The 24926-nt window shown below is 33.8% G+C and overlaps 4 protein-coding genes across 7 annotated transcripts; 3 read left to right on the top strand and 1 right to left on the bottom strand.

The window, feature by feature from the left end:
- The first annotated feature begins 4371 nt into the window (after window positions 1-4371).
- On the top strand, window positions 4372-4977 carry LOC124916391. Its single transcript, XM_047457104.1, has one exon. It carries the CDS (start codon window positions 4372-4374, stop codon window positions 4975-4977), a length of 606 nt encoding a protein of 201 aa, XP_047313060.1.
- Window positions 4978-5608: 631 nt separating this feature from the next.
- Window positions 5609-7432, top strand: LOC124914025 (myb family transcription factor PHL7-like). 2 transcript variants are annotated; one of them, XM_047454484.1, is made up of 6 exons: window positions 5609-5954; window positions 6100-6264; window positions 6334-6410; window positions 6476-6518; window positions 6586-6643; window positions 6711-7432. In XM_047454484.1, the coding sequence occupies exons 2-6, from the start codon at window positions 6123-6125 to the stop codon at window positions 7294-7296; spliced, it is 906 nt and encodes a 301-aa protein (XP_047310440.1). In that variant the 5' UTR covers window positions 5609-5954; window positions 6100-6122; the 3' UTR covers window positions 7297-7432. The 2 variants fall into 2 exon arrangements, with proteins under 2 accessions (XP_047310440.1, XP_047310441.1); XM_047454485.1 differs by having other exon boundaries at window positions 6714-7432.
- Window positions 7433-7479: 47 nt separating this feature from the next.
- LOC124914026 (ras-related protein RABF2b-like) lies at window positions 7480-9427 on the bottom strand. The gene is made up of 6 exons (XM_047454486.1): window positions 9190-9427; window positions 8665-8742; window positions 8415-8582; window positions 8216-8338; window positions 8042-8135; window positions 7480-7785 (listed from the first exon to the last, which is right to left on the bottom strand). The coding sequence occupies exons 1-6, from the start codon at window positions 9226-9228 to the stop codon at window positions 7673-7675; spliced, it is 615 nt and encodes a 204-aa protein (XP_047310442.1). The 5' UTR covers window positions 9229-9427; the 3' UTR covers window positions 7480-7672.
- Window positions 9428-11452: 2025 nt separating this feature from the next.
- LOC124914024 (vacuolar protein sorting-associated protein 54, chloroplastic-like) lies at window positions 11453-24732 on the top strand. Of its 3 annotated transcripts, none has more exons than XM_047454481.1 (20): window positions 11457-11663; window positions 11739-12737; window positions 13763-13825; window positions 15113-15192; window positions 16291-16399; window positions 17085-17159; window positions 17758-17914; window positions 18091-18179; window positions 18602-18852; window positions 19352-19523; window positions 19686-19769; window positions 19869-20275; window positions 20457-20610; window positions 20945-21026; window positions 21569-21648; window positions 22315-22476; window positions 22981-23048; window positions 23985-24065; window positions 24147-24402; window positions 24487-24732. In XM_047454481.1, exons 2-19 carry the CDS (start codon window positions 11892-11894, stop codon window positions 24283-24285), a joined length of 3099 nt encoding a protein of 1032 aa, XP_047310437.1. In that variant the 5' UTR covers window positions 11457-11663; window positions 11739-11891; the 3' UTR covers window positions 24286-24402; window positions 24487-24732. The 3 variants fall into 3 exon arrangements, with proteins under 3 accessions (XP_047310439.1, XP_047310437.1, XP_047310438.1); XM_047454482.1 differs by having other exon boundaries at window positions 11801-12737; XM_047454483.1 differs by lacking the exons at window positions 22315-22476; window positions 22981-23048; window positions 23985-24065; window positions 24147-24402; window positions 24487-24732 and having other exon boundaries at window positions 11453-11663; window positions 20925-21026.
- The last annotated feature ends 194 nt before the right edge of the window (window positions 24733-24926 follow it).

Genomic DNA, 24926 nt, shown 5'->3' on the forward strand with positions numbered 1-24926 from the left:
GAAGATTCATTTGTTGTGAAGTGCTTTCTCTCCATTTGGTAGCTCAGTGAGCTCCCAAGTCTGATTCAACATCAAAGAGTCTATCTCAACTTTCATAGCAGACTCCCACTTAATCGATTCATCAGATTGTATTGCTTCTTCATAACATTCAAGTTCACCTCTATCTGTCAACAAGATATAGTTTAGAGATGGAGACCATCTCTCAACTGGTTTTCGATTCTTTGATGATCTTCTCAACTGTATAACCGGTGTTTGTTGATTTACCTCTGGGGCCACGTTCTTAACGATTTCATCTTCAACAACACATTGTTCTTCTTCGACAACCGGTATATATTCAGCTGAAAATTGTCTCAAATCGACTGTACCAATCTCTTCTAACTTAGAATCACCATCTGATGTCTTCCCAACACAATCTTTGTAGAGAACCTATTCATTGAAGATAACATTTCTGATACGAATGATCTTCCGATTTTGATTATCCCAGAAACAATAACCAAACTCGATATCACCATAACCAATGAAAAAACATTTATTAGATTTTGGATCAAGCTTGCTTCTATCACATTCATTAATATGAACATATGATAAACAACCAAACACTTTCAAATAAGAAAGATTTACCTTTTATTGCTCCAAGCTTCTTCAGGAATTCTGAATTCAAGAGGAACAGAGGGTTCCCTGTTTATCAAATAGGCAGCAGTATTAATAGCTTCTGCCCATAAGGTTTTAGGCAGCCCTGCATGCAATCTCATGCTTCTAGCACGCTCGTTCAATGTTCGATTCATTCTTTCAGCTACTCCATTCTCTTGAGGCGTTCGGGGAACAGTCTTCACCATACTGATCCCATTCTCAGCACAATACTCTTTGAAATCTGAATTGATATATTCACCTCCGTTGTCGGATCTCAAGCACTTAACTTTCTGATTTGTTTCATTTTCAACCAAAGTCTTCCACTTCTTGAAAATAGCAAATACTTCAGACTCGTGCTTCATAAAGTAAACCCATACTTTTCTTGTTGAATCATCTATAAAAGTCACATAGTAGTATGATCCGCCAATAGAAGAAACAGGTGCAGGTCCCCACACATCAGTGTGTACCAACTCTAGTCTTTCTTTCTTGAGCTCCTTCCCAGTTTTTAAGAAACTCACTCGTTTCTGTTTTCCAAGAATGCAATTTTCACATAACTGATGTTCAACAGACTTCAGTTCTGGAATCTGTCCATTCTTCAAAAAAAATTTCATCCCTTTTTCGCTCATATGGCCCAACCTGCAATGCCACAATTCACTGTTCTTCGAGTCATCAACTACAACAGCAACTGTTTCTCTGCAAGTTGAAGTCGTGTATAACGTTCCAGTTTTGTGACCTCGAGCAACAACAATTGCTCCTTTAGTCACCTTCCATGCACCATTTCCACAACTGAAATTGTGACTTTCTTCATCAAGTTGTGTAACAGAGATCAAATTGCGCATTAAACCTGGAATGTGTATCACCTTATTAATCTTCCAAACAGAACCATTTGCCATCTTCAATTTGATGTCCCCCATGCCAACAATATCCAATGGCTCACCATCTGCGAGATAAACTTTCCCACAGTTTCCAGCCACGTAATTCTCCATTAATTCTTTGTGGGCAGTGGTGTGAAAAGACGCTCCCGAGTCCAAAACCCATGAATCTATCGGACTATCAACAGACAGAAGTAACTCATCAGTGACAGATTCTGTAACAACGTTGGCTGCATCATTTTTATCATCACCATTTTCCTTCGGTGCTTTGCAATTCCTCTTTAAATGACCCTGTTTACCGCAATTTCAACACTCAAATGTCCGCCCAGACTTGGACTGACTCCTCCTGCTCCTTGACATAGATTTGCTCTTACCTCGGTTGAAATTTCTATCATTACCTCTTCCCCTGTTTTCCACATTCAGAGCAGAACCTTTGAATGTTTCACCAGAATCAATTTTACGAACCTCTTCAGCAAGAATACGATCTCTAACTTCAACAAATTTCAGTTTAGCATTTCCAACTGAATTACTAATTGCTGCCCTCATAGGTTCCCAGTTATTTGGTAGAGATGCTAACAAAATCAGGGCACTAACTTCATCCCCAAAATCAATCTCAACAGATAGCAATTGATTCACAATTGTATTGAATTCATTCAAATGAGTAGTGACAGAAGTACCATCAACCATTCTTAAGTAAAAGAGTCTTTTCATTAAGTGTACCTTGTTGTTAGCAGATGGTTTCTCATACATATCAGAAAGAGCTTTCATCAGACCCATGGTGGTCTTCTCCTTTGCTACATTGTGAGCAACTGTCTTGGCTAGCGTCAATCGGACAACTCCCAAAACCTGTCTATCAAGGAGTTTCCATTCAGCTTCATTCATCTTCTCTGGTTTCTCACTTAAAGGAACATGAAGCTTCTTTCCATAGAGATAATCTTCAATCTGCATTCTCCAGAAGGCATAATCTGTCCCATCAAATCTTCCAATCCCATGTCCTATTCTATTCTCACTTGCCATTATTTCCAATGCTCGGATCTAGCCTAGCTGGTCTGATACCAGTTGTTAAGATTTGTATCTCCCAAATCCGACCTGTTTGAAAACAATCTGTAAAAACACAAGAAAGAAGAACACAAGAACACACAGATTTATAGTGGTTTACTCAAATTGAGCTACATTCACTTCAGCCACCACCAGATTTACTATGAAGAAGAAGGAATACAGAGTTTTTGCCTCACACTTTATCTCTCTAGAATTTTGTCTAACCAATGTAAACCCTTAATAATCACATATTTATAGGGTAAACATTCAGGTAATAAACCTAAATAACTTTGGTCAGGCCCAAGCCCAAAACCAAAAAAAGAAAACCCAATAAACTCTAATTAACAATGTAGAGCCAAAACCAAAAAAAGAAAACCCAATAAACTCTAATTAACAATGTAGAGTTTATTATAAGTGTAGGTTTCATAACTCAACACTAATTACTAAAAATAACTGAAAATTTAAAATTAGAGGTGAGTAACAAAATATTTATTATTTAAATCAATGTTTTAAACGACAGGAAACATTGAATACGATATGTGCCTGCTTATTTTTTTATTGCCGATTGAAATGAAATATTCACTATATAAGTATAAATAAATTTAAAGATAAATATAATAAAGATATTTATAAGTATATTTTATAAAATGTTTAAATTAATATTCATAATTTATCTTACATCAAAAAAAAAATTATAAATATAATTAATCTTCTAAATTAACTAAAAGTAGGAGTAATTAGATAAAAAATAATTTATTTATTTATTTTTGTAAAGATAAATAGTAAATAAGTGGGAGTAAAAAGTTTTTTTTATTAAATATATATATATATATATATATATATTAAAAATTAATTAATTTAAAATAATAAATAATCAATTAACACTTATGGACAGCCTAACAGTTTAGAACAAACTTAGTAATTATAAACTGATTATTGACTAAATATATTTAAAGTTGGGATTATATTAGTTAAAGTTTAGGAAGATTTTACATAAATAGTTATATATCTCTATATTTTATTACATAAATAAAAGGTGAAAAGCATTGAATTAATTACTAAAATAGTCTGTCCTAGTCAAAATTGGACTGAACTAATTACTAAAAATAACTGAAAATTTAAAATTAGAGGCAAGTAACAAAATATTTATTATTTAAATCAATGTTTTAAATGACAGTAAACAATGAATACGGTATGTGCTGTTTATTTTGGTTACTAAACAATTGAAATATATAAATAAATTTAAATATAAATATAATAAAGATATTCTATAAATATCATTTTATAAAATGTTCAAATTAACATTCATAATTTATCTTACATAATTAGGATCAACAAAAATAAGATTATAAGCATAATTAATCTTCTAAATTAACTAAAAATAGGAGTAATTAGATAAAAAATAATTTATTTATCTATTTATTTTTGTAAAGATAAATTGTAAATAAGTGGGTAAAAAGTTTTTTTTATTAAATATATATATATATTAAAAATTAATTAATTTAAAATAATAAATAATCAACTTAACACTTATGGACAGCCTAACAGTTTAGAACAAACTTAGTAATTATAAACTGATTATTGACTAAATATATTTAAAGTTGGGATTATATTATTTAAAGTTTAGGAAGATTTTACATAAATAGTAAATCATACCTTAATTAAGATTTTACATAAATAGTAATATCTCTCTATATTTTATTATTATATCATAACTTAATTAATACATTTCCTTATTTTAATTAATAAGATTAATGATAATAATATGTGCAGTTATAAAGTAACAATATATATTGAGAGTTCTGTAATAAGTATTTTGAGTGCACTAAAAATGGCGTCACTTACAACATCTTACAGCGATTACAGTTTTTCCTTCAAGCTCTTCATCTCCTTCGTCGTCTATGGCTATTGCGTCTCTCTCATAATCATCAATCCAGCTTCCTCTGCTCCGACTCCTCCTCCTCCATCGAGCATCCTGCTGACCAGCGTCTGCAGAAACACAACCGATTACAATTTCTGTTTTGACTCACTCAGCTCCTCTGATCCTCGAGCGGCCACTGCCACTGCGGATCCTATTGAACTAGCATATGCCTCATTCCGTTTGGCTTACTCCAAAGCCACCGCCACAAAAGCATACATCGATGATCATCTGCTAAAATCGTCTTCCTCTTCCGAAGCTGCTTCAAATCCTCTCCATCGTTGCAGCGGTTTCTACGAGGAGGCTATGGAAGCCCTAGAGGCGGCTTACGGTGACTTAGATTCAGAATCTTATTACTGGCTAGCGGAACTTGCTGGAGTTGCCGGTAAGAAGGTCGCCGATTGCAACAAAAGTTTCATCCGTAGAAAAGTTCCGACTCCGTTGTCACGCATGATTCGTGACTTGAAGAATCTTTGTCAGATCTGTTTAGTTATCTCTAATCTGTTTATTACTTCTTAATTAATTAGTTACTAACTTCTCAACTACTCATCATCATAATTTAATAATAATTTTCTTCTTTACATCATTTTATTTTATTTTAAATAACCCATAAATTAATTAGCTGTTAAATAAGAGAGAAATTTAACAAAAGGATCATCTAATAGGGGTAAATGTTTTAAATGCGTTGGTCCATTTCAAATTTTTTGACAATATTGTCCCTGTCGCGAGATGCAGTCGCCGGTTGCGAGACGCAACCGGATGCCATATGAAAAATCCACAATCGCAAGACGCACCTCCGGTTGCGGGTGCCCGGTTGCGAGAAATAACCGGTATTCGCGAGATGCATTCGTGAGACGCAACCGACAATCGCGAGACGCAACCGGTTGTGCACTTTTCACATGGCATCCGGTTACGTTTCGCGACATGGATAATTTCGTAAAAAAAATAAAAAGTGGTCACCCACATATTTAAAATTATGCGTTAGTCACCAACTCATTTATTCCTCCAGGTCGTTTCTTAAAATTTCTGAAATAATAAAGATGGTAAATACATAAACTATTACAGAATTCACACACTCACAGTGTAACAGTGTAACAGTGTAACAGTTGAAAAGAAATATAATCCAAACAAACCCTAAAGAGATATTTAGCAATCAGAACTCCTGAGGAGGGCAGTTGAGAAATGCTGTCAGGCTGACCGAAGACCCATCCATCCATCCATCAATAGAGGAAACCCCAAAAGAGAGGAAATAGAAATAAAGGAAATCCATTCTTCCATAATACATTTCTTCTGTTGTTTCTTGTGCTCAAAGATCTCCATTGGGATACACTAATGGAGGAGGATCTTACAGATTGATCCTACTAAGCAACTTAATCAGTCATTTGGCCGCCACTTTTGTGTTGTATACAGATATATTAGTGTTTCCCCCGACCATTTTCCGTCTTTTCTGCCTCAGGATTTGGATTCTCAACTCTTGGGATTACTTTCAGATCTGGGTAAGCCAGACCCTTTCTTTTCTGTCTCGCGTCCTCTCTATGTATTGGGTTCTTGTTGTTGAGCAAAAAATGCAGTAAAATGTTATTGCCCTTTGTGTTTTATAAGATAAAGTATCAATTTTTTCTTCTTTGTTTGTTTGGGCAGAGACTAAATAATAGTGAGTTTGAATGATGATGGACGAATCCATGAATGGTGGTAACAACAGCAACAACAACCCTAATAGTCTTTCCTCAAAGCAAAGATTACGTTGGACACACGAGCTTCACGAACGTTTTGTTGAAGCTGTTGCTCAATTGGGCGGCCCAGATCGTGAGTTAAGCTGAATATCATTCATTTTGAACTGTTTTTTTACGGATTTTAATGTAGTTTTACTTGCAGGTGCTACTCCAAAAGGTGTTCTTAGAGTGATGGGAGTGCAAGGCCTTACTATTTACCATGTCAAGAGTCATCTACAGGTAAAAATCTCATGTTACATTGATTTTTATCGCATCAGTTAAGCCTGTTTTGACTCTCATTGCAGAAATATCGGCTTGCCAAGTATCTTCCAGATTCATCATCTGATGGTACGTATATATGTATAGAGATTGTCTCCATTTTTTTTAATCCCGTTTTAACTGTTAGAATGATTAGGTAAGAAGACTGACAACAAAGAATCGGGAGATCTTCTTGCCGGTTTGGATGTTTCACCGTAAGTAGTTGATTTGATTTTCTTAATGATGGTCTCAGCTTGGTTATCTAAATGATTAGTATTATAGCAGTGGGCTTCAAATCACTGAAGCGCTGAAGCTTCAGATGGAAGTGCAAAAGCGGCTTCATGAGCAATTAGAGGTGCAGAGACAGCTTCAGTTAAGAATAGAAGCCCAAGGAAAGTATTTAAAAAAAATAATCGAAGAGCAACAAAAACGCAATGGAGTCCTATCGGAAGTAGTAGATGAAGAAATCTCAGCCATGGAATCAAATAAAGTTGATGATCCAGCAACTCCAGCTTCATCTGAACAGCCATTGTTGGACAATAATGGTGCCATGGTGTCAACAAAGAGCATTTCTGTTGATGAATCACTTTCTTCTCAACATGGTCCGAAAACTCCTGATTCCAGCTGCCATGTTAGTTCTCCATGTGAAAGCCCAAAAGCTGAAAGGTCAGCCAAGAAGCAGAGAGTCGTCGGCGTTGATGATGATGGAACTTACGATAAATTAGAGATATTGGAGTCGAGTTTGAGCAAACCACATTATCATCAGCAGCAAATGCATTCAGTCTTTGTTGCTAAAGAGCAGTTTAACAACCATTCTGGGAATGCTCATCAGTTACAGAATGATTCAAGCACATCAGTTAGAGAATGATTCAAGCAGCAATATTTAGGCTTTGTGCATTAATTATTGTGTGGTCTTGTAGATGATTGTCAGGTTTAAGAATTAAACCACTTTGGCTTCTGCCCTCTTATTTATAAAATTGCATGCATCTGTCTTTGAATTCAAATAAGAATATCCCATTTTTGATAAGTTTGTACTTTCAACAAAAACATATTTAAGTAAAACAAATAAATGCTTCCACACTTTATAGTACATGTGTCTGGGGTATCCCGAATAATTGCCAAATTTCACATAACATGTTATGCAAATGTCAAACAATTAAACATCAGAAATAAGTTCACAATAAATCTGAATATTCACACATTCAGGAAAACCAGAGCATGATGAAAGGTATAATAAAAATGGTTTAAGAGCAGCAAGAAGCTGTTGCTGGTCTATCTGCTGCTGCCCCTGCTGGCCTGTCCACAAGAACCATCCCTGAAGGGTTTGGTGAAGGCTGCAGACGTGGAAGTCTCTTCGCTGTAAAACCAGTTGATGGTGGTGTTAATGAAAACTCACAATAAACAAGTTCTAAGAGAGGTGATGCACTTGTTTGATCCTGGGTTATTTGAATAATCTGGTGGTTATTTTCAAATAAATAGGGAGTTTGATGTAGGTTTATGGAAAAACAGGTTATTTGAGTAAAAGGTAGTTAGGTATATAAAAATAAATATAAGGTATTTGAATGATGAGTATATTGTTGAATGGATAGTGGGTTATTTGAAACTATACATACCTATTTCATTGAAGATGTCATTGACATTGGAGGCATTTTTGGCCGAGGTTTCCATGAAGAATAGTCCATTCTTTTGTGCATAAGCTTTTGCTTCCTGTCAGAGTTCAAAGACATTATTTTAACATCAGTTGCAGGAGATGGTGTTTCCTAAATGAGATATAAAGGAATACTTGCCTCAGTTGAAACAGTTCTTGCATCCAACAAATCCGCCTTGTTCCCAGCAAGTGCAGTGACCATGTTTGAATTACCTTGAGAATGAAGCTCTTGGACCCATTTCTTTGCACGATCAAATGAGGCCTAGGGAAGAAACCTTTTGAGAACACAATTCACAATATTCTTGGATTGTCAAATGAAAGAATTTCAGTAAACATACTTGGTTCGTGATATCATACACAACTATAGCAGCTGCTGCTCCTCTATAGTACATTGGAGCAAGACTATGGTATCTCTCTTGACCAGCCGTATCCCATATTTCAAATTTAACATTCGCATCATCTACAGCCAACGTTTGTGAGAAGAAAGCAGCGCCAATGGTAGATTCCTGCGTAAGAGTTAAGAACATCAGGTTACTAGAAACCAAATAACTTCTCAGATTCACTTTACTAAAAAGGAATTCTACAAACCTGAAATTCAATAAATTGTCCTTTCACGAATCTCAACACCAAGCTAGATTTTCCTGTACCAACATCACCTAGAAGTACCTATATAAAAGATCAAAACAATGTAAATATGTACTGCAAAACACTTGATCTTAGTTACTTGAGAGGCATCTAATCAACCACCAAATTGCTCACATCACATCTGATTTCTTAATTCTAATTCTAACAACATGATGAAAATGCAAGAATACAAACTAGTATCATGCTTAATGTACAATGAGTGCAGGAATTCAAGGTCAACTATTTCACCAATCAAACATCTATGATCTATCAAACAAAAGTATAATCAGCTTGCTTAAAAAGGGCGCCCTGAAGTTTGGCTAACAAAACCAAACTCAACTAGGTCGTAAACGATTTATGGTCTGAATTTCAAACAGAAAGCTTAAAGCTTGACGACCTAAACAACAAAATCCAGATGGAATCAAAACAGGATGGGTAGATTGAATTGAGAAAACAATAAAAAAGTAAAAAGGAAGACGATCACAATACCAATTTAGCGTTGATACTCTTGTTTCCAGCCGTGGCCATGTTGGGTTAACTTAACTGGGTTGATTGGAGAATCGGAGAGAAGGAAGAAAGAGTAGCAGAAGATGGGTTAGAATTGAGGCGATGAAGAAACGATGAACCCTTCTTGCCTTCCCAACAATCCCACTTTCTTTCTCTTTCTCTCTCTCTCTCTCTAGTTTTCTCAGGTATCGTAAGAAACCGCAATAAACCTCACAAAAGTTAACAGTAGCTTCTTCTATAACAAAACCAATTAATAATAATGGAACCCATAGGATTCTTCGTCATTGTCCTTTATATATAAGGATCTTTTTTTTAATATTTAAACCTAATAATTACATAAATATTATTCATTTGATTAAAGTTAGAAAGAAGATTGTTATAGAATTTTGATTTTTTTTATCACATTATTCAATTATGATCTACAAAAAAATATATATTTATTATAATAATAAAAAATTGTAGTGTATATTGAATGTATAAAAAAATTAAATAATAATGACTTTGTTATCAATTTTACATTAGTTCATAAATTCTTAGTTTATATGAGTTTAAGTGGTTTCCATTAAATCAGTTTGTATATCAAAATAAACAATAAATTCATTGAATTTTAAACTGTTAGATTTAGTTTAATTAATTAAAAGAAATGATTTTGATTAATTTGATAATTCATTAAATATTATTAACTCATTTAAGATAGAAAAAAAATATTCACCTAAATGAAATGGAGGTAACAACATCTGAAAATAAACCAGTTAAATATAAATATCTTTTATTTTTTTAAATAAAAAAATATATATTTTAAAATATATATTATAATTAATTAATTAATTAAGTGTTGCAATTCTTATATTTAAATATATATATATATATATATATATATATATATAATTGTAATTCATTTGAAGAAATAATATAATTGAGTCAAATTTAATATATATTATCTATATTATTATAATATTAGTTTGACAAAATCAATATAGTTTACATGTGTTAAGAGTTTTGTCAAATCATTCGTTTCTAGACCTTAATCCCTTTAATCTTTAATTATAATAAATACAATAGTATAAGTGTTTAATATTTAGTATAAACTGACTATTTTACAAAATTTAAATTCATCTCGAATTTATATAAAATCGAATTCAAATTTCATTTTCGGTTTTTAAATCAAATTTTAAACTAATTCGAATTTAAATACTATTTTCGATTTGATTTTCGAATTGGATTTTAACTTGAAAATCAAATTAATTTTTATTATTTATTTTAATTATATATTAGATATAATTAAATAATTATATATTTTATTATATATTAAATTAGGTAAATGATAGTATCTTTTAAATATATAAAACTATAATTCTTAAAATTGGTTGAGAAAAATAAAAAATAAAATGTAAATACAGTTGTTATAATAAAAAATACATGGATTTAATATTTGGTATAAATCAAATATCTATTAAAATATTATATATTTAAGAAATACTTTATTTAAAATATAGAAGGTTAGAATAGATAAAGAGATATTATATATTTAAGAAATAATTTATTTAAAATATAGAATATTATTATAGTTTTATATTTTACTTGATGTTTCCTAAATTTATTTATATATACATGGATTGGGTTATTAATTCTGATCAACCTAAACATAAATAATAATCTAAATTATTCTTTCATGTTCTATAGTCTCTACCATTTCTTTTAAATTTTAACTGTATATTCGTTTGATCAATCATAGAATAAGGTACGTCTACGTCTGATATTCTACATAAATCTTAATAATATATGATTGAATTCAAATAAACTTGAATGATGTTTCATAAATTTATATATATACATCGATTGAGTTATTAATTCCGACTAACAAAAATATAAATTATTATTTTTTTTCTTGCTCTCTACTATTTCTTTTAAATCCTAACTTTATATTTGTTGATAGATCATGGAATAAGATATGTTAAATCTTTCGCATAAATCTTAATAATATAAGATTAAATTTAAATAAATCAAATTTGAATTTCAATATTCAATTAGGTTTTTAAATTTGTTTAAAAAAAATAAAAACTCGAAGAGCCAAATTGAGTAACTCGATTAACCGAAAACAATAGAAATTTATGCTTAATATTGTTGTTCGGTTTAAACTGATTTGAATTCCGTTTTGACGATTCCTTACAATCTTAATTTTTGTATAAAAAAAAAAGGGAAGTAAAGAGAGGGAGGGGGGTGAATAAACCGGGCAGAGTGTAGTCGGTCCATTGAACAGACTTGGACGACTTAAAGAAAGAGATTCATTGATTGATTGATTGATTGAGTCTCAAAGAAAGTTAAGAAGCTGCAAAGGAGACCGACTCGCACAATAACAGAGGTGTCAGTCAGCTACACCACGGAGAAGACACCCTCCGCGATCTCCCATTTCATAAACATCAATCTCATCACCTTTTATTTAATCTCATTTCTAGGTAAGTAAAACCCATATCAGCTTCAAATCTACTACTTCTTCTTCTTCTCGATCTAATCTAATCCAATCTAATCAGACGCACGCATCTGCCTGCCTACATTTTGATGGGGGAATAATTCTCTCTTCGAATTCCATCAGGGTTTAATCACAACAATCAATTGGAATTCGGAGCTTTCAACCAATTCATTCTGAGGGTTTCTACTTTAATGATTCACGGATCAACTTGAGCATGGATTCTCCGCCTTCCCAATCGGGAAGGTTTGCGGATCATTATAACAACAACAACAACAATACTACTCAGAAAGCATCCGGCATAGGCCGAACTGAATCACTGCCGTCCAAATCGATCTCCGATGTTACTGCTACTAGCCAAAGCTTAGCTTCAATTCTTAATAATCCTCACGGTGGGAAGTCTGGCGTCTATGGTTCAGATACTTCATGGGTTGGATGGTTTTCTTCTTCGTCTGCTGTTGCCGTCCCTGAATTTGCTCCTCTCGCTGGATCAGCAAATAAGCCTGGATCTGAACTGACCCGAATTCATTTCCAGCAATATTTGGCCTCCATTTCTGAACCTCACAGTCGATTCGCAGATATTCAGGAACACAGGAGTAAAGAGTTCCTTGATTTTGATGCCAGTGGAGGTCCTGGTGAAGCTCTGGTTGCTTGTTTGAGGGAAGTCCCGGCATTGTATTTCAAGGAGGACTTTGCATTGGAGGACGGAGCCACATTTCGAGCTGCTTGTCCATTCTCTACTGTATCAGAGAATGCGGTGTTGCAGGAAAAGCTGTCCCAACATCTGGATGTGGTTGAGTTGCACTTGGTGAAGGAGATCGCTTTGAGGTCTAATTCCTTTTTTGAGGCACAGGGGCAATTGCAAGATCTAAATACAAAGATTGTAGAAGGTTGCACTCGTATTAGGGAACTAAAGGAGACAATAAGGCTCTTGGATGCAGATTTGGTGGTTTCAGCACGTCGAATCCAGGATCACAATACCACTAGAAATAACTACGTGTCTTTGCAACAGAAACTGAGGGTCATATTGTATGTCAATCAAGCTCTTTCAACCCTGAAACTGGTAACTCCTTACGACAGCGTTTACCTAGAACCTTGTTATTTTCAGTTCATTTGCCATGTGCGTTATTTAAGAATAAGCAGTTTTATTGCTTGTTTAACTAGTTTCTAGCTTGCTGATAGTTAAACCAATCAAAGTAGGACATGCTGTTGAAAAACTATGTAGAGAACTTATCAAACTACTATTTCCCTCACTACCATCAATTTGTATGGAAAACAAATTTAGGTGGGTTTTCAAAACCTTACCCCATAATTTTCTCATATAAAAGTCTCCAAAGTTTCAGATCAACTCATTGCATATGATGAAAAAGTACGGGAATCAAATATAGAAAAGAAAGAAACACAATTTTCCTGGATTTGAAGTATTTATATTGAATATGGATTGAGGTCAATATTTTGTTTAGATCAGAGGAATTTTGGAGATTTACTACAATTCCCTTAAATTTGCGAAAGAAAATTATATTGAATGACTTCTCTTTGCTCATGTAGTTTCTGTTTATTGTTTGAAATGTTAAAATTTTAATTAATAGAAGCAGACTTCTAATTTACTTATATTTTTTGATAGATTGAAGTTAGAAAAAGTACAATAATTATGAAACGAGACCAAATTTGAAGATAGTTGAAAAAATCCAAGCCAACTTGGCATTTTTCGTCATTCAAAGAAGTTCTCGTTTGTACAAACCCAAAGAAACCACTCTCTTCAAGCCAACAAACTCATCAAAACCACCTCGACTGAAAGGAGTCAATCACTCCCCCAACATTAGGCTCATAATTCTCATTGGAAATAATACAACCTTTCAAATTCTTACCTTTTCTTTTGAAATCCTTAATTTTCTTGCAAGCTGAAGGAACCTTACTATCATCATTTATATAGGAACTTGATCTTAGCATTTTTCTCTCGTGCTTGGTTTTACCATCTTTAATCTCTTTCTGATCCTCAACATCACTCCATGTCTAGACTTCGCTTTCCACAACTGTAATCTTTGCTCATGTATTTATAATCCAACATTCTTTTTTATTTAAATGCAGCTTGTTGGATCTGCAGACTGTGCTGGAGCTTTGGATGTCACTGATGATTTGAAGCAGTTGGTGGTATATATTCATCACTTACCGTCCTATTATTTTTGTTTCCGACTTTTAATTTTCTTGTTTGCGTAAGGTATTAGTTCACTCCTCAACTATCATTGCATGTGCCACAATACGTTAATGGAGGCTAGTAGGAAGAATCCATACATTGGTTTTTTCTTTTGTTATTTTCCTTGTTGACAAGAAGATCTAAAGTAATATCAGTTAAAATATTATAACACTCTTGATATGTTCTTAATTTGGTTTTATACCTTTTGACCTAAGGCCTCTATATTTTATATTTCATTCAGTAGTATTTCTACACTTGTCTTAGCCAAAAGGTTCACTCAGTAGTATTTCTATTGTTTTTGTCAACATAAACTTTTATTATGATTGCTGTTGTTTTCATTAGTGTACTGGAGGGGTACAATCATAGGCAGGTGAAGAGGATTGGGAGGTGAGATATAGCACAAGATTTCAGCTGGAAATTAGATGGACAGAGGATTAAGAAGCAGTCCTTTATGGAATTAGGACTCGGGTTATACTAATGAAGGATTTTTGAAGAATTAGTTGAATTTAGATTTTTTTTATATGTAGGCTGGGTTGGAATTGAAGTGAGAAATGTACAGCAACATGGTTGCTTTGGCCAGGTTGCATTTCCCATGGGGTGCAAAATCATTGAATAATGAGATCTGGATTCTGCTTACTTTAACAGCTGAAAGATTGGTCCATGGTCTACAAAAACTCCTTAGGCAAGCGGCACCAAACACATTCTTGGGCCTTTGTAAGGTGGTGAAGGAAATATACCACTCCCTATTTTATAGGAAGCGGATTTGCTGGATAAGGAAATATTAGCACGAGACTTAGAAAACAGGGATAAAGGGGAAGATTCCAAGGTTTGGATGCTTGTTCACCTTGTCTGGTTGCAGTAGTTACCAAATGACTTAGAAGTTTATGCTATTATGAGATAGGCTGAACAATTTTTTCACATGAATACGCAGTGTTCGTAAATAGACATAATATTACAATGAATCAGCATAGGATTCCAATACTAGACAATTACGAGAAATAGACATTTATAAAACCTTGTCGATAACTAAATGTCCCTAACTAAGTATTGAATGTTAATAAAAAAATATAAAAAGCAGTAACTCACTGAAGTGCAGATGGTTCAATAACTTATGTGTGTACATTCTTAAAAATGTTGGGTGATTACATACTTTATTTTATTTCTCTCTTTTTTGTTATGATTATCATGATATGTTCTTTTAGTCAACACTGGATTCAATATTATAATCCTCATTTGATTTCCAGGATAGTGACGAACTGACTGGCCTACATTGTTTTCGTCACCTTCGAGATCATTTAGCAACTGCAATAGATTCCATAAACACGTAAGCTAATTCACTGAATGTTGATATTATTTATCTTATTATCATATCTTTACCTTTCTCCGTCTACCAGGTTAAGCATTCATAATTGAGAAGTATTTATCTTATCCTTTTATCAATTTTTGTTCTTGGGGTATGTGCCTCAATGATCTTTGGGGAGGGGGTAATGGTAGGAAACATGGCTGCAATTTGACTTGGGTCTTAAATTTTATTCCATAATCAACACTTGTTATAAGTGAATTCTAGTTGTGTTACCGTCTTCTTGGTTTTACACTTGTGTGGACTTCGGATGTTCCCCGTGATTATTTTTGTTGTGTATGTTTGAAAGGCCTTTTCATTCTCCCCCTTCCTTTTGGTTTTATATCCTAATATTTTGATGTTCACGTGCCCAGATTTTCTTTATGAGCACTATTCCACATGGATCTACAACCTGTTATCCATACAATTTCCAAATTCAGTTTAGAAGTCAAATATTGATGAGACAATCCAAAGTACACAAGTTAGCATATTTAGTTGAAGTTTATCATCTAAATCCTCCTTGTGACATGGTATTAAGTTAACAAAAATAGTTGAATTTTCTATTTGAATCTTTAACATACTTGATTTTGTACTTGTATCAAATCAACTAATCAACTTGTTTGAGGTTGTATGTTTTGGCTGCAAAGGATATCTTTTATAAGGTATGACGTAAACTATTAACCTCCTAGGAATTCAAGTCTCCAATTACTAAGACCAAGAATTGGGTTATGCAACAGTCCTCTGACTTTTGGTATTGCTGATCTACTGAAGTGTTCACATTAGTTTCTACTGAAAGGTCTTCTACTGGACTTTTGCTTGAAATATGCTTTGATGACTCTTAGTCAGTGAAGAAAATTACTACCCTCAAGAAGAAATGTGTAGGTTTTGTGTTGCTTCATTTGTCTGTCTCATTCCCTTGTTTGTCATGCTACATGGTAATAGCATTCCTAACACATAATTTACACTTAATGCGAAAAAAAGCTGCATCTACATCTTTTATACACCGAGCTTGTGTTCCAAATTCATCCAGTTGCTTCTTTTACCATAAAGTGTGCAGCATGACTTATCAAATTCATTCTGTAGTATTCTTTCAGCAGAATTTATGCGTACAGCTATAACTGATTCTGGGAATAAGGATGCTCTCATACTATCAAAAGCAAGGGCAAGCCTACCTTCAAACGAAAAACATGGAGTAAGGAAGATATAATTAGATACATGTATTTCTTTTATTTTCTTTTTCGGAATCCCAAACTTACTTATCTGATGGTATGATATTTTTTGCTTTTAAACAACATTGATTACTTAAGATACCTGATCAATAAACTGTGAAGAATAATTTTATGAGTTGTATGAACGGAACATAACTAATTCTTTTTAGATAACTTAGTCCTGAAAGAATTCCTCGGAACTTTAAGAAGAACCGATAAATGTTTCTTTGAAAGTATTCTACAAGCAGACAGCAAGTTTGTACTTTTCTGTTATGAATAAAAACTTATCAGTTACGAATGTGGTGTATTATTAAGTGAAACAAATGAGGATAGAATGTGAACTTTTAAGATCCTTTTCTAAACCCTATATTACTGAGTCAGTCACCTGAAAAGAAATGCAAAACCCACCCCCATATGTTGGAATTTGAAATCAAGCAACTTACTAGCCATTAATTATGTTTTACCTGTTATTTTGTTGATAGGCATGAAGGCATTATGTGAGATGAGTTCCATAATAAGATAGTTTTTACTAGCAGCATCTCTAGAATTCTACTGTTATATATATATATATTTTTTATTTGAACCATTCTCATATTTACTATTTTTATTAATAGGAGCAAGCTTTCTCTTCAAATGTAAAATAACCTTACTTGAATTGACACGTGACAGGTTGTGCTGGATGAAGAAGAATTATCCAACTTCAATGACCGCCTTCTTCCTCTTATAATTGGATTGCTAAGAACGGTATGTTTATGTGTGATCTTAGTAGTAGGGGGTCATAACTATATGAGCTTCCAGTACATGTATAAGTTGATGAATCAGATGCAACTAATCATGAAAAAGGTGTTTTTGATGGAAGGCTTTTGACAGCTTTATCATGCATCCCAATTTTAAGACTGACCAAAAATAAATTATTTCTATTTTTTTCTTTCTGTAATGGTAAAAAGATCATGTAAAGCATATTGTTATTGTTACATGTTTTTTTCCCTGTAGCTCACTTTGTCCTTTCCTGGTCCCTATTATTTTCCTGATATGTCCACTCTTGCTTGCGTATTTTTTTCTCTTTAGTTGAACTATATAGTTTTACTTCTCCAAATAACCTCTCCATTAAGGAAATACAAGTGTTTGTGTTCTTTCAACCTATTTCAAATTCTTATCACGCTGATTTTTTTCTTTTCGAGAAAAAGTGAATTGCACTAGCCGGGAATCGAACCCGGGTTTGTAATCATGCTGAATTGTTTGTCTCCTGTTAGTGTGACCACCTTTAGTTCCTCTAGCTTGAAGAATTAAGGTGTTTATGATATAAATTTGTGAATTCTATCCGTATGTTGGTTAATTTCAGGCGAGACTACCCCATGTATTGAGAATATATCGTGATACACTGACAGCTGATATGAAAACTTCCATTAAGAAAGCTGTTGCAGAACTTCTTCCTTTTCTTCTTTCCCGGCATTTTGATCATGATGTAATAGCTGGAGATCGAGTAGGAGATGGAGATGGTAAGTTGAATCTTAAAGTGCTTTTCTATATCATTCATATGCAATCAACTACTCATTTCCTGACCTGGATCTTTGTGAGCTTGTCCTGTAAATTTAGGTTATGTTTGATCTGTTTTCCCCTTTTATCAACATGACTTTTCAAGCATATTGTTCAAGTATATCTACTTGCACCTCAGGTGGAGGCTTATCCCTAGCAAGCAAGCTGAAAAGTATGTCATCTGATAGCTTTGTTGTTCTCTTGGGGGCCATTTTCTCTATTGTGGAGGTAAATCTCAATTTTGATTGTTTTCTGTAAATGATTTTTTATCATTGTGCTTAAACGCCTAACACGTGAGCTGAAAAACAATTATGTTTTAAAAAAAAATAACAATTGCTTTTCTTCTCTCAAATTTGAAGACAAAATGTTTAGTTTTTAGGATACACGGGAACTTTTCTATATTACATTTTGGTATGACAAGGTTTCATTTAATATTACGTACATACCCATGTATTTTTGTCACTTTAGTCATCATTCAGTTATTCACTCCTTTAGTGAATCAAGAATGTATGAGTTAAGATTTACAAATTTGAGATTTGCATGTACATTTTTTTTCATTTGTTATAAAACATTTCTTTAGCATTGAATCCTGTATTATGTCCTTCAGCATGAAGCAATCTCAAGCTGTATTTTTTTCCTATTCATTGCAGATACACTTGATTCGGGCTGCTGAAGTGAAGAGATCCATAGAATGGATTATGGGTAACCTTGATGGTCATTATGCGGCTGACACCATTGCTGCTGCAATTGCTGTTGGGGCAGTAGCAGCTTCGGAAGATACTGCTGGTCGAGATAGTTCGTTGCAGCTAAGGTCTTCCCAAAATAATGCAACTAATGTGTCTTCACTGCAGGGAAGGACCAGCCACCAAACTGGTTCATCCACCATGTCGAAAAATTTCAGGTGGCATTTTCCCCTTTGTGTCTAAATAGCAACATGTAGCTTAATAATAGTGATGGAAATGTCTATCTGTGTTCCACTATCTTTGCAATATGAATTTTCCCCAATTCAATACACAATGCAACTGTTCATAAGGCATAATTTAAAAAATTAATGCTTTAAGTTATTTCTCTTTATACGGAAGCTTCACAGCAAGAGGTGCTGTGACTTCAAATGTTAGCACAAGGTAATTTCAAGTAGTGATCATTTTGTGAAACAACAGAAGTTTGTTCAAGATATTAACTGCATCCAAGATATGCAATGTTTTTCTCTAATGTAAGATGGGTCCTGGACAGTAGTTCTGGGAATTGCCTTCTTGTTTATCTGCTGGATATTCTTTTGAAAATCTGAATAACAGTGTACAAGATGTTTTGGTCAATATCTTGTATATAATTATTCGATCCACCAAGAATCTTCTAAGTGTGGCTAACTCTTAGTGTTGTTGATGATTATTCCTTGTCAGAGCTGATGTACTGCGGGAAAACACTGAAGCAGTGTTTGCAGCCTGTGATGCTGCTCATGGGAGATGGGCCAAGCTTCTTGGCGTCCGTGCAACTGTTCATCCAAAGTTGAGGTTACTTGAATTCATAAGCCTTTACAACATCACCCAGGAATTTATTACTATGACTGAGAAGGTAAGACCATCAAATTCTTCTCTTTCCAATCTATGTTTAGATCACATAATTTATGTTCTTACTTCACTAAATCATTTCTCCTGATAAAAGTTAAAAAAACATTTGTGAAATCATCTTACACATTTTTGTGATTATAGTACTAATATATCGTAACATAAACAGATTGGTGGAAGGTTGGGTTACAGCATTCGAGGGACGCTACAGTCACAGGCAAAGGCTTTCGTTGACTATCAGCATGAATCTAAGGTTAGTGTCTAGTCCTTAGCATTTCAATAGCTTGTTTAGTGGTGTTCTATCATGTATTCATGTCACTATTTAACTAACATCTATTATTGTTTAAATTAGATGTCAAAAATAAGGGCAGTGCTCGATCAGGAAAAATGGACGGAAGTAGAGGGAATTCCTCACGAGTTTCAGGTGCTTGCAAGCTCACTGCTTTCTTCAGAAGACATTGAGCATACCGATGATGCTGAAGATAATTTTACAACAAGTAATGGAGAGGTGGTCACAGAAAATGGTGCCCCTCTCAGAAGTGACTCTGGCTCATTAAGTTCTGATCAGCACAGTGACCAAGCAGAGTCTATAACAGTCTCTTCAGATGGAAATCCACATGTGCAATCTCCACCTTCCAGGACTACTTCTGGGGAGATCAGAACCAATGTCGGTATTTCTTTGCCTCAAAAGAGCAGTAATATTGTGGAACAAGGGAAGACCCTTCAATTCAAAGGTCTTGGTTATCACTTGGTAAACTGGTTAGTATTCTTGTATAATCTGCTACACTTCCACCTCACCTACTTATCAATATCTTCTTATTATTGATATTCAGGAATTCACCTACTTGCCATATCTTAATTGCTTTCTTCTGAATTTTGGGCTTGTAATTCTCTGAAATATTAATAAAATCTCATAATATTTTTAACATATTTTCTTCAGTGTCTTGATTTTGCTGAAGACATTGTCAGAATATATTGACATGAACAACTACTTGCCAGCACTATCTTCAGAAGTTATTCACCGGGCTGTTGAAATCTTAAAATTTTTTAATACGAGGACTTGTCAGCTTGTTCTTGGTGCTGGTGCCATGCAGGTACTTCTTTGAAACCTGTATTGTGAATATACAATCTCCATTTACCCTTTTGTGTCTAAGCATTCCATTCAGTTTTTGCAATAACACAAGCATCCATATGCTAATATTTAGTAAATCACATGGCATTACTGAAATATGTATAAAATAGGTGATATGATTTGATTAACATATCTAAGAATTTCTATATTCAATATCCATAAGATCTGCAGTGGAACGTGAAATGTTTGGGTTTCTTGAGCTGAGACCTTTTGTCTTTGAATTGATCTGCCTAAATTGCCTACTATGTCATTTCTATGTTTTCGTGACTTGCGCAGTTATTGGATATGAACTGCAGGTGTCTGGTCTGAAATCTATTAATTCTAAGCACTTGGCACTTGCAAGTCAGGCCATCAGCTTTGCACATGCTGTTATTCCTGGTAGGTGTTGCCTCTGAAGTAATATATTCCCTGCATAGTCATGTAGTCTTCCTCTAATAAGCATGTCCTTTTTCCAATGTAAGAGCATCTCAAAATGCATGGGCTCTTTGAAAGGGGTTGCTTTTTTTGATAGGGATATAATACCTTAAATTTTGGTATTGTCTGATGCCTTACTGTTGAATCAAAGTTAAAATTCTAGGGCAACCTTCATGACATATTCAGGCAAAAATATCACTTGAGCCTTATTCGATCTGGGTTAATTGAGATTAATCTCAGTATCCCATCATCAATCATGTCATTCAAATCATTAACCAAATCAGCCTCTATTTCTTGAAAAAAAAAATATCATTATATTTGTACCCTAATGTCTTTGACCCAAATAACCCAATTTACAATAACCTACACCAAACAAGGTTATTTTAAAAACTAACCTGCTACTTATCCAAATAACCCAAGATCGAACAAACCCTTGCATTATTTTCCTGTTGCTGCATTGTTCTACATGGCAATATGATGACAATTTCTTCTATATGGAAACCAAGAAATCAGGAGAGTTCTTCTAATGAAAGTACCTGAGACACGGAAGGCTATGTTGCTATCAGAGATTGATCGTGTAGCACAGGTAACATAAGTATGACCTAACTAATTTATATAGATATTATATTTTTCATTTTCTTATCTTTTTTTCACTAAATCTGTGTTTGCATGAATTAAACTAATAAGTCTTGATGAAAGCACATTGATTGAAGTGGGTGGGGGTTCATGGTGGTGGGATACTCTGCTAGCCTTCTCAGGGAATAAATCCTGGTCTCAAAAAATAAAATAATAAGTCTTCATGCTAAATGTGCAAAGAAAGCTAAACAATTAAATAGTTGAGTATTTATGAACATATATCTAATTATAGTCACTTACAAATCAACTATGTTAAAACTTGTTTTTAAAATTTGTATTGAGGTGACCAAGATATTTTGTATGAACAGGAAAATGGAAGAAATTTTGATATTTACTAATTGAGAGGTTACGAGTGTTTGATTTGGACTACACTTATTAGTTTTTTTCCTGTAACAGTCATGGTAGTAGTGATGTGGTAGCTTGTTGGTAGTTCAGTCCATAGAGCATTAGCCATAGCTTTCCTTTTGCCAGTTACCTAATACTTCTTACTGGAAAAATAATTCATACTGCTAACCTAGAAGGATGAACAATATCCAAATAAGCATCCTCCACCCAATTCAAAATTTTCTCTTCTTTTGGGGCTAATCCTAGTTCACATATGCTTTTTGGCTCGTAGGATTATAAAGTTCACAGAGATGAGATACACACAAAACTGGTCCAAATAATGAGAGAAAGATTGTTGGCACATCTTCGTGGTTTGTCTCAAATCGTTGAAGGTTGGAATAGGCCGGAGGATACCGATGCACAACCGAGTCAATTTGCTCGGTCCCTGACAAAGGTGGAAAGTTTCAACATTCATTATTATACAGTATTGGAGATATTATTCATACTCATTCACTAAATTCTTCAATGTTATCCTATTTTTTCAGTATGCTTTTGTGCCGACATATACCACAGATTGCTACTTTTAGTGAACGCTCCCATCACTAATGAGAGCCTTTATAAAATGGACTTACCAAGCTATCCTGGCCTCTGGAAATTTGATATTACTATTTTTCCTTTAGGGCTTTATATTGCTATTTTAGTGTTTTTTTAAAACAAAATAAAATAGAAAATATTACTAGCTTATCAATATTTTATGTGTTTGAGGCTGACTATCAATTTCTAAACCTATCGATTCATCCTTAGATCATGGTGGAGCAATATAAATTAAACTCTTCAACTGAGTCTTTAGTGGGAAAAGTGATTGAAAAGGATATCTTGCTAAGTGAAATATTACAATGAAAATGTGAACCTTATCTGTTGTTTTATTGACAATTTGTTCCGACTTGATTATTCACAGGAAGTTGGCTTTCTTCAGCGTGTTTTGTCCCGGTATCTACATGAAGTAGATGTTCAAGCAATTTTCAGGTCACAGTTTATCATGTTAATAGCTTAGGAAATGCTTTGTTGGTCGTATCTGGAAGCATCCATAGTTGTTGCTCATTTTTCTATTCCAAGTGAAAACTCATTTACATATTAGAATCATCCACAATAATTGTTTCCCAACTTCAAACTAAAACATTCATCAATATTCAACATCAGTTTTGGGTGAATCCAAATAGGTTCATGATTTAGGGTATCAATTCCATGATTTTGTATTTCATGTACACTAGGAGCTTGTTTGATGTTCTTTTTAAAAAAATAAAAATATTGTTTGATGAAAAAGTAGATTATTTGGGTTAAATGACTAAAATATGTTTGTATTTAATATTTAAAATCTTATAAAAAAAATAAAGCAAGGGTAATTTGAATGATGGTGGGATAAGGGGTTATTTGGATAAAATCCAAATAAGTCTTCATCAAACAAGGCCTAGATCATGACAGTATCTTGACAGCCATTCCCCTCATTCTCGTATCCTAATAAATCATAAAATCCAAATAAGTCTTCAGCAAACAAGGCCTAGATCATGACAGTATCTTGACAGCCATTCCCCTCATTCTCGTATCCTAATAAATCATAAAATCCTTTTCTTTAGTAAAATATATGTTCTAGGTCCCCAGCCAACCAGGGTAGCTCAAGAGGTAAGAATCTTGTCCTAAGAGACTGGGGTATGAAGTTCGATTCTCACTAAGAATACCTTGATTATATTGGAGACTGGAGAGACTTAGCGGTGAGGTCAGCTAGAAAAAAATAAGTAGAAAAATATACCAGTGGAGTAGAAAAATATACCAGTGGCTTTATTAATAGAAACTGTAAACAAGAATTATTGTTATATTTTTTTGTTTTTTTTACTACTATTGGTAAAATATATGTTATTGTCAAATAATAGATTTAGGATGAAAATTTTTCTTTTGCTATTTCAGGCAAGTAGTTCAGATCTTCCATTCTCAGATTTCAGATGCATTCTCCAACCTAGAATTCAATACTCCTCAAGCAGAAAAAAGGTGCAAGTCTTTAGTTTCCTTTGGACTTACGCATTAAGGCTTTTTGCTCACAATGTTGTATTATTATTACCTGTCAAATAGGCTGTACACCGATATTCAGCATATCCTTGGATGTATTAGATCCTTGCCTTGTGGTGATCTGAGCAATTCTAATACCCCAAATTGGGGGCAACTTGATGAGTTTCTGGTAAAGAGATTTGGTGCTGAAGCTGCTCAATAAATATTTTGCAAGTAGCATCGTGGGAATATATATCTTCCAATGAATTCACTTGGCACTATCCAATTCCAAATGACACATTCAATTGTTAAATTCAGAGATTCTTCCCCCTAAATTGAGGTAATGTGCCTATGATTATTGAAAAATGTTTATAGCTTCCTCAACAAAGTATGCAGTAGAATCAGTAGTATTTTCCTTTTGCAGGGAGTTCATTTTGTGCGGAGTATCAATCTATCTAGCTTGAAGCCAGTGTTTTTTTTTCTATCTTTTTGTACATCTGATTCTTTTTTTTTGGTTGTATCATTATGCACTTCTTTTGTTGGGTTGGGTACTGCATAGATAATCCATACTTGTATGCAATAGTCTGTGCCATAATGTTTGTCATTGAAGATGGATGGGATATATATAGAAGATAGAGGATAGGGATATGATGATAATTTTGCTGGTTCAGTCGTGTTTGTCTATGTTTTCAGATTACTCTCTACTTAGAACAAACAAACAAACAAACTGTCGTTTACTACTACAGAAAACAGCCCGAGATTGAAACATATGTTTAACCTGAAACTCATTCTGTTTTGATTGTTAGTTGAATGTTGTTCCTTCACTTTTATGTAGTGTTATGATTCTAATATTATTATTTAGGA

Source organism: Impatiens glandulifera, chromosome 9, assembly GCF_907164915.1.
Source record: "Impatiens glandulifera chromosome 9, dImpGla2.1, whole genome shotgun sequence".
NCBI classification, from domain to species: domain Eukaryota; kingdom Viridiplantae; phylum Streptophyta; class Magnoliopsida; order Ericales; family Balsaminaceae; genus Impatiens; species Impatiens glandulifera.

What these genes read in the sequence shown, in the direction of transcription:
- LOC124916391 (XM_047457104.1), top strand. Translation starts at nt 4,372, where the DNA reads ATGGCGTCACTTACAACATCTTACAGCGATTACAGTTTTTCCTTCAAG.
- LOC124914024 (XM_047454481.1), top strand. Translation starts at nt 11,892, where the DNA reads ATGGATTCTCCGCCTTCCCAATCGGGAAGGTTTGCGGATCATTATAAC. An exon ending in CTCTTTCAACCCTGAAACTG is followed by an intron (nt 12,738 to 13,762) that starts GTAACTCCTTAC and finishes ATTTAAATGCAG; the next exon opens with CTTGTTGGATCTGCAGACTG. An exon ending in CCATTTTCTCTATTGTGGAG is followed by an intron (nt 18,180 to 18,601) that starts GTAAATCTCAAT and finishes TATTCATTGCAG; the next exon opens with ATACACTTGATTCGGGCTGC.
- LOC124914026 (XM_047454486.1), bottom strand. Translation starts at nt 9,228, where the DNA reads ATGGCCACGGCTGGAAACAAGAGTATCAACGCTAAATTG. An exon ending in AGAGTATCAACGCTAAATTG is followed by an intron (nt 8,743 to 9,189) that starts GTATTGTGATCG and finishes TCTTTTATATAG; the next exon opens with GTACTTCTAGGTGATGTTGG. An exon ending in CAAGAACTGTTTCAACTGAG is followed by an intron (nt 8,136 to 8,215) that starts GCAAGTATTCCT and finishes GAACTCTGACAG; the next exon opens with GAAGCAAAAGCTTATGCACA.
- LOC124914025 (XM_047454484.1), top strand. Translation starts at nt 6,123, where the DNA reads ATGATGATGGACGAATCCATGAATGGTGGTAACAACAGCAACAACAAC. An exon ending in TCAATTGGGCGGCCCAGATC is followed by an intron (nt 6,265 to 6,333) that starts GTGAGTTAAGCT and finishes TTTTACTTGCAG; the next exon opens with GTGCTACTCCAAAAGGTGTT. An exon ending in GCCGGTTTGGATGTTTCACC is followed by an intron (nt 6,644 to 6,710) that starts GTAAGTAGTTGA and finishes TTAGTATTATAG; the next exon opens with CAGTGGGCTTCAAATCACTG.